We start from the raw sequence: 8,719 nt of genomic DNA on the forward strand, positions 1-8,719 counted from the left end.
TAGATTTTTCATAACTTGAACTTTCAAATTTTCATGGGCACCACACAACTCTACTAGCTTTCTCCAATACACTGGCCTCACTGATCTTGCCGCAATGCCACACCCCTATGAGATCAACGACTTCTTTGAGCATCTCAGCCACCGAGCATGAGGGCCGAAGAAAATGATGAGGAGAGGCATCGTGGTCGTTAGCGCTCTCCATATCCGCCTATGCCGGAGCAGCTAGCTCGTCTTTGTCAGAAGTGTACACGCACGCACACAAAAACAACTGTAAACCAATACAAATGCAAACAAGACCAGCCAGCAAACATCAATGCATGTTTCACATAATAACCTTTTGTTACACCCACACGGTCTATATAGTCAAACCAACATGAATGCAAAAATAAATAATAAACATGCGTACATAGTACATTGACTATCATAACTGTTTATTACATTTGCCCATATAGCCAAGCCAACATTTAATGCAGACAAAGACCAACATGAATACATGATGCAAACCGCAGCAGCAACATAGATTAACCGTGAGATGCATAAGAACTATGCACCCCAGGCTGATCGCAGGTAAGTAGGAACACTGAGAGCCAGCTATATCTATGCATGTGTATACATAGTGTAGTAGTCCATGTTGACTGACGTAACCATCCCAAAAGTCATTCTTCTGGCTCACTGAAAGATCTAGCTGCCATCTGACAAAAGTGCATGCTGGTCAGAGCTAATGATGTAGGTGTCTTGCTGTGCCGAGGGTACCGCAGTGTTCGCCAAGTGGTTAAGGTCAGGCAACGGCTCGTCACGTTCCAAGACCTCCATTGCTTTCCTAACGGTAGGCCTCATGGAACTATCACGAAGAGAGCACCAGAGTCCCAGGATAGCCACGCGCTGCATCTGCCTCTTGTCCAAGTCGTCGCCGCCATGAAGCCTTCCATCTGCAGCCTCCACGACCTTGCCTTTTATGTACAGCTCCCAGACTTGCTCCCTGGACTTCCCTGTGCATACAATATCTAGCAGGACGATGCCGAAGCTATAGACGTCAGAGCTCGGGTAGAACTTAACTTTCCCCATTTTCCTGCATTCTGGATCTATATACCCTTCGGTCCCTATAGCGGCTGTCAACAGCGTCGCGTTGTCCTGGTTGCCGATCCTCGACAGCCCGAAGTCAGCAAGCTTGGCATTGAAGTTGTTGTCCAGGAGTATGTTGCTTGGTTTGATATCTCTATGCAGAATATAAGGGGCACAATCATGGTGGAGGTAAATAAGAGCAGAGCCAATGTCTTTGATGATTTGGTACCTAACAGGCAGAAATGCAAGAAAATTAATGTTTCCATGGAACGTTAAACAAAAAGTATAATTGATTATTAATCCTCGTGAAAATAAATAATATAAGGACTGAAAAATGCAGGGTATACATTCTAGTACCTTGTTGGCCATGCTATCACTTGCTCACTCTCACATAGGTGGTAGTGCAGATTGCCGTTGGGCACTAGTTCATAGACAAGGAAGAGCTCGTCATCCTCCTTCCTGCAGCACCAGCACAAGAAACTGAGCATGTTCCGGCTTTTTTCCCGGCAGCACCAACCTTTCAGTTTGACGAGATTCTTGTGCTTCGCTGCGCTAATGGTGTTCATCTCGGCGAAGAAGTCAAGATATCCTCCCCTCGGCTCATTCAAGATTTTCTTTACAGCCACCTCACTTTCTGATCCCTTCGAGTTTGACCGTTCACTCGACGATGCACATGATTCTCTAGAGGGCACACCTGATGATGACCCCCTAGTGATCAGGGTGCCTCTGTAAACTACTCCAAAGGCACCTCGCCCAATAATCCTCTCCCCGGAGAAGTTGTCTGTTGCAACAGCCAGATCACGGTACTCAAACTGTCTGGGTCCGCCAGTTCGTGTTACAAAGTCATGGCTTGTACTGGTCTTTCTCCACTTGAAACATGAGAGGACACACCACACCATAACCACCAAAGCTACGGCTCCTCCAATTGACCCTCCAATAAGCGCTGCCTTCATGTCATGACCTGCATGCACGTGAATAACACTAGCTATTAATTAACCCAAATGATAAGTGACACGTATGACATAAAGTAACACCTCCCTGCTGTTTTTACAACTAAAATTGCCATCCAGAAAAAAAAATGAAACCCCAAAAAAACTGAAACTTGTCATCCAAACAGAAAGTTGCCATGCTTCACAACTAAAGTTGTCATGAAAAAACGTCAGGACGGAATTGCTTCGTGCCACATGTATGGCACTTATAATAGTGTTAATTCATGTGTCCAAGTTAATCTGTCTCTTCTATCTTAATACATAACTAACCGGGTGTCCCGCGCATTTGTGCGGCTAGCCTTAAATAATTTTGTAAACTAAAGATTTTTTGCTCTTCGTGAATCTCATATGTTTGATTACTAACATTTTATTATTTTTGTGACACTAATAAACCATGGCATTATTCTAAGAAAAACATAGCACAAAATACTCCATGATGCTCAAAGTCCGCAAAACCAAAATTGCAGAACCTTAGTTTACACACGCTTTTGTAGATTCACATTTGCCAAAAACTATATGATCTATGGACTTCAAGTATCAAAAGATCTCTTCATATACGAATGTATTTGCTTATCTATGAAGGAAGATTAAACTATTGCCTTTGATTATCAATGCTCTACGACTCACAGATTGTTTCTTTTTTAGCAACTCATAAACTGATAGGATGCAAATTCTGCCAAGAATGACACCAAAATCCCAACTTAAGACAGTAAAACAAAGTCAACATATCATCCGAGGTATCTCCCCTTGATTTTGGCATCATGCAAGTTTCAGTACTCCTTTTTCAAGTGTGTTCTGTAATTGCTCTGCTTAACCACCGGGAATCTCCAAAAAAAAGAACAAACAAATGTTACTAATAGCCTATCATCAACCGCTATGTTTCTTCTATCGGTGATGCAACTCTCCGTGTGAACAATGCCAGCCATTATTAGAGAACGCACGCATACCTATATTTCATCCTTCCACACTTCATTGTTTATCCAGTATATAACTACTGATGAGCCAACTGCTTCAGGGCAAACATTTTGTGGGCATCATTTTCACTCTCTCGTACTGTTCGCTGCTTATGTGGAAATTGTTTGTTTATTTATATGAAGAAGTTTTCTTCCTCAAAGTATAAAATCTCTAATTTTGTTTTCTTGTATGAAGTTGTATACTAGTGACTTTTTTTGAACCGAAGACCGTACAACAATAGTTTTACGGTAATTTTCATTATAGAAACTGAGAACAGTTGGTGTCTCTCTATAAATGTGCTTGGTTTATTAGGGAAGACCTGTTAGAATTTTCATTTTTGCAAGGAGAGTGTGTAGCGTTAAGTAAATGTGGATAGAATGTTCGCGTACCAAAAAATAGAAATGCATGGTGGCTGAGTTCCATTTAGCTCGGTATTTTCTTCAGAAAAAATACATTTTCCGCATCTTAAAAAAATCTAAAGGAAGTATACAATAAGCATATATGTGTAGAGTATACGTACAGACATGAACATATATTTTCATGTGCGTTGTACACACAAAAGATAAATACATCGATTAAAATTGATCTTCTCTCTTTTGTATTTCCGGCCACATTTTCTTATTTTTTAGCCTACAAATGATCATATTATTTAATAAAACTTTACACATACTTAAAGAACATGTATATGTATTTTTACAACACAAATTGATAAATTTTTTCAAACTTTTTATATTGCAGTTTTTTTTGGAAAATGGGCGAGTTGGAGCCCGTCCTACAAAAAATCGCTCGTATTCGTGTATCTCCTGTTTTTGACAACAGTGTCAAGAAAATTGTTTATAGTATATGTCTTGATGAAGCAACTAATTAATTATGTAAATTCAATTTTCTTTAGAGGGCAAAATATTTTTTTAGAGGAAAAGCCATCATGGCTGATTTTATTCATTTGAAAATACACCTACATTGTTTGCCAATACAGAGAGTTTAGACGATCAGGCGATCCTTGAGCCAGTAAGTAGTCGAGGGTGCATCAAGCGTCGATGCTAGGGTATGTGCAGTGACATTGGCTCCCCTAGGACAATGCCTAATAACAACTTCCGTAGACCTACGACAAAGGGCAAACCCTTTTTCTATTGTAAAAATCAGTTAATTAATTAAGTAGTATAATAAAATTGTGTGAATAAATATGTGGTTATTCAAAAGGCTAGAGAAATATTTACTACTTCAGTAAATCTACTACTGAGGGCCAACTCTTTTTTCTGTAAAAATCAGTTAAATAATTAAATGGTTTAAAAAACTATATCAACAAATATGAGATTATTTAAAAGGCGAGAGAAACATTTACTGTGACAATGCTTGAGTATTTGCTTTCCATCTTGAATCTCAATTGCTTTCAAGCATACGAATATATCTTTGGGTTGTAATATTGTATGAATATACTGTTACATCGGATCCCCGATTTGCTTCATTAAAGAAAAACTAAGCCACTGATTGGCTGATATGTGTGGAGATAGTTTTAACTGAAAGCAGAACATGACGTGTAGATGTTTCCTACTGACACATGAATCCAGGGAACTATAGAAGACGTTGAAATCCAAAAAGCTTGTAAAGGTTATATACTACACGTAAGTATCCTTTCCGAAAATCAATCTCTCCTTGCCGATCACGTACAGGTGCATAGCGATTTTTTTTCTTTTGAGAGGAAACGTGCATAAAGCAAACCTGGTACGTATATGTCCATGGGCACGTTAAATCCTTCTTAAAATATTGATTAATCTCAGCCGTTGAGGTGTCATAATTTTTTACATAGATAAATCTTTGCCGTTCGTTTTCTATCGTTTTAATAATATAATAGAGAGATAGATAGATTACCACCATCCTATGAATATCAATGTGTATACATTAACCTTTTAAATCGGTTTAAACAAAACCATGCATCCCATATCTCATTATCGTAAGAGAGAGGCATCGGGTAGATGCACATCTCTCCCCTTGATCGCTATTGCAACCACATCTTAGAGCACTAGTATAGAACTAGCCATCACTGGCGGCACATCTCTAGCGTTTCAGGGGAATTGCCTGACATAACACCCCCTCTAAGTTGGTTTAGGCAGAAATAACTTTCAAAGATTGGCCTCCGTAGAACAATTGCCTAAGCAATGAAAATACTTTTGAAGGTTCTTTAAAAAGGCCTCTCAGAGATGTTACATAGTCCAGCCCCACGCTGATTAGTATTAGTTAGATGGGCTTGTATCTCAGTTCTCAGACGGGTTGGAGAGGAACCGCTTGTACATTTGCATTGCAGGTGGTTCGGAGCCAGCCCATCACAAACTCTTTTCTTTCTCAGATGACTTGCACTTTGAACACCCTGAATATTTGCGTCCATCTCTACAGGTAGATGGTGGTGAACCATCAAAGTTCGCTTGTCATCTCTTTACATCAGGTACTACTATAATACTACCGCACTACTACTGATTCTGATATACTTTGTGATCCTTATCATCTGGCTCTGGTAGTAGTACCATACTACCATATGTATCACAATTCTTACAGCCATGCTCAAGGCGTGGGGCTTGAGCATGGCCACTCAAAGGAAACGTATGGTGCTTGCCTTCGGGTCAGGGGCACCTCTTGCGAACTCTCCACTCCCATAAACATGTTCAGGCCCCTTGGTATAGCCGCAGAAGAGCTACCCATGGCTAAGGTTGATGGTGGTGAATCCAGATATAAGGCGTGGGGAAAGGTGGACATGCACGCGCAAGCTGGGAGCACGCCGTCGTCATAGGGAGCACGCCGTCGCTGCCTGGTTGCTGCCTGCCCAACACGTCAAGGGAGAGAGGGAGGTCGTCATGGAGTCGAGCGGGCTAGGCGGCGAGCTGGGCTTGCGTGCGTGCTGCGGCTAAGCATTGAGCTGGGGGGCTGAATGGCGAGGGCTAGCTGGGGCTGGACGGCGCACAACACCCATTCGAGTGGACAAATAGGGGAGACCGTTGGATACCATTTTTTCTGGGTAGAAATTGGCGATGTCCGGACGTGTCCGCGAACAAATGAGGTGGACAATCGGGGATATCCCTTGGAAATGCCCTACTAACGGTAGCAGCGGCACCGGGCGAGGGAGCTGTGTGGTCGTGCAGGTTTTGCCATATGGTGCTGCAGGTCGTAAGAAGGTAGAGGTGAGGTTGGTATGAGGCAACTAGTGGCACGTTAGGGTTGCGTGGTCGATAGCCATGAGAATAGCGTGTGGCGTTTCTTTTCTTGAACACGTCAATGGGAGAAAGATGTAATCCTCCATACATGCATGCTCTTTTGATATCCAGTAACCCTAAATGTTTAGAAGCTAATATTTATTAATGATGCACATATGCTTATAGCACAGTAGGCTATTAGTAGCATCTTTTCCAAGCAGTTCCAATGAATAAGATAAGGGGTACCACGTAGCTTGAGCTACACAAAACCACACTCACAAATAAAGGTGCATATAATACCTTTGCGGGGCGGAGCAAGTGAGGAGTCGAAGGACCATGACAGTATTTGATGCAGCTCCATTTCATTGCCTGTGGCTGCGGAAAACCCCACTGCCACCTGAGGCGGGAGCAAGGTGCTGACCGGATCGGCTAATTGCGCGCTGACCTGGACGGGGCGAGAAGTATTATTGCCATGAAACTGCAGGTCGGCGACCAGCATCCTGGTGGTGTTGTCGAAGGTGATGGTGGCCGTCATGGAGCCGTTGAGGCTAAAGCTGGTCAAGTTTGTCGTCTTCACCGAACTCATGGAGCTGATGTCGATGCCGATGTGGTCCACCGTGTTGTCGGGGTCCCAGGAGTTGCTGAACGTGTCGAACTCCACGGCGACGAACCGGTCGTTTCCGAAGGCGGTCAGGCTCTTGCCGTCGTCGCCAGAGGGCAGCAGGCCAAGGTTTCCCCCGCCTGAGTGCGGCGGCATGGCTGATGGGTAATAGGCGAGGAAGAAAGCCATGCCATCACCCTTGACGGTCTTGCTATTGTTTTCCAACTCCAACATGATGGCGAAGGTGAAGCGCGTTTGGAAGCTGGCCACCTCGCCGGTGGCGCTGTCGTAGAACGGCACCGGGTGCGCGTACGACACGCGTCCCGTGCAGTGCGTGGGGCTCTCTCCGAACGAGTTGCAGGTGACGTCGACCAGGTTGTCGTGCACGGCCGCGTTGCCCTCTAATTTGAGGTCTTCTATGCGGTAGCTGGAGGCGTTGGAGAAGTCGAAGCTGAACGAGAAGGGTGAGGCTACTGCGGCTGGAACGGGAGCGAGAGGAGAGGTATCTTCGACTGGAGCTGGTGAACCGGAAGGCGCAGGAGGGGGACTGAAGGAACCGGGATCGGAAGGAGCGGGACTGGTGGAAGGAGCCGGATCGGAAGAAGGGGTAGGAGAGGCATCTGGGGCTGTAGCGGGAGGATAGGCATCGGGAGATTGCGCTCCAGAGAGGTGCAACCAAGCAAAGAAAAAGATGAGGCGGAGGAGGAGCTGCGCGCTGCCATTGCTTGCAGGCGAGCCCATGGCCACAATGAATTCGTAATACTGACGTGGTGAGATGAGATTAATTGCTCGATCGGCCACGAGCATTTTATAGGCGACGGCGCGACGCATCACCACCCAGTCGCCAGCCGACGCGATGACAACCGCACGGCTCGGCTGCTCCGGTGAGTCGCATCGCCTCCTCGGTCCAAGTCGTCGCCAGTCGCCGGGCGATCTGACGGGGCAACTCTTGGAGTCACCTCCTTGACGCCATCGGCCAGCCTGGCCGTCAACCTCAGAACGAACACTCCACTCGGACGAGTGTGCATGCTCAGTGTGAGAGGAATCTTAAGACCTAGGACCGAAAATGACGCCACCTCTGCGGGGAATCATCCAGCTGCATGCATGGCCATGTCTTGTCCGCTGAAGTATTATCTGTTTACTTGGAAAAAGAAGTACTACCTCCAATCCATAATAAGTGAACTGCGACACTTAGGGCCAGCCTGCTTAGGGCGTGTTCGGCAACGCTCCAGCTCCCAGCTTCCTCTACTCCACGCATGAAGCTGAGCCGAACGCATTAGCTCCATGGAGTAGAAATCAAGAAGCTGGCGAGCGTCCCAAGTGCAAAAACTGAGGAGTTGGAGAAGCTGGCCTTTTCCAGATCTCAGAAAACGGTGAAGCTGGAGTTGACTGAAATTACAAGGCAGTGCCACCGCCAAGTGACTGGATCGAACCGGTACGAGAGAAATCGTCACGAGCGAACATAACATGCACTAGCCAACCTGCCACTTGGGCTGAAAATAACGTTCACACTCACCAAATCCGACTGGGCCTATACAGAAATAAGAGCCAAACCAAACAAGCGGTGACTGCGTGCCGTCACATAGGCTGAATAGTCTACTCGTTCAATCTTAAGTAAATTGCCAAACATTATCACAATTGTGGGCAACTTCTCAAAAAAAACACCATTCGGCTATCAATTTGCAAAAACTACCCATGTTTTGAGAAAAACTTTTTTTGTCGAAGACACTAAAAGCTTGGTTGAGCGCATTTTGACACGAAATTAACTTGTGGGTCCTGCTCTCAAGGCCGACTTGGTACCAAAACCTCACACCGTCTGATTGAAAACTTTACTTGGCGAAGGGCCCACCTGACAGTCTCCCCCTGACTCCGGCGTTGGCCGCCACTTCACCTACCCGTGGGCTGAGATCTGGCGCTCGACCTTCCGACGC

At 45.1% G+C, this 8,719-nt stretch overlaps 1 protein-coding gene across 1 annotated transcript; it reads right to left on the reverse strand.

Annotated features, from left to right (window-relative positions):
• Positions 1–386: 386 nt before the first annotated feature.
• On the reverse strand, positions 387–7,553 carry LOC125522149 (L-type lectin-domain containing receptor kinase IX.1-like). The gene is made up of 3 exons (XM_048687226.1): positions 6,488–7,553; positions 1,420–2,023; positions 387–1,291 (listed from the first exon to the last, which is right to left on the reverse strand). Exons 1-3 carry the CDS (start codon positions 7,527–7,529, stop codon positions 682–684), a joined length of 2,256 nt encoding a protein of 751 aa, XP_048543183.1. The 5' UTR covers positions 7,530–7,553; the 3' UTR covers positions 387–681.
• Positions 7,554–8,719: the final 1,166 nt, after the last annotated feature.

Source organism: Triticum urartu, chromosome 7, assembly GCF_003073215.2.
Source record: "Triticum urartu cultivar G1812 chromosome 7, Tu2.1, whole genome shotgun sequence".
Taxonomy (NCBI): domain Eukaryota; kingdom Viridiplantae; phylum Streptophyta; class Magnoliopsida; order Poales; family Poaceae; genus Triticum; species Triticum urartu.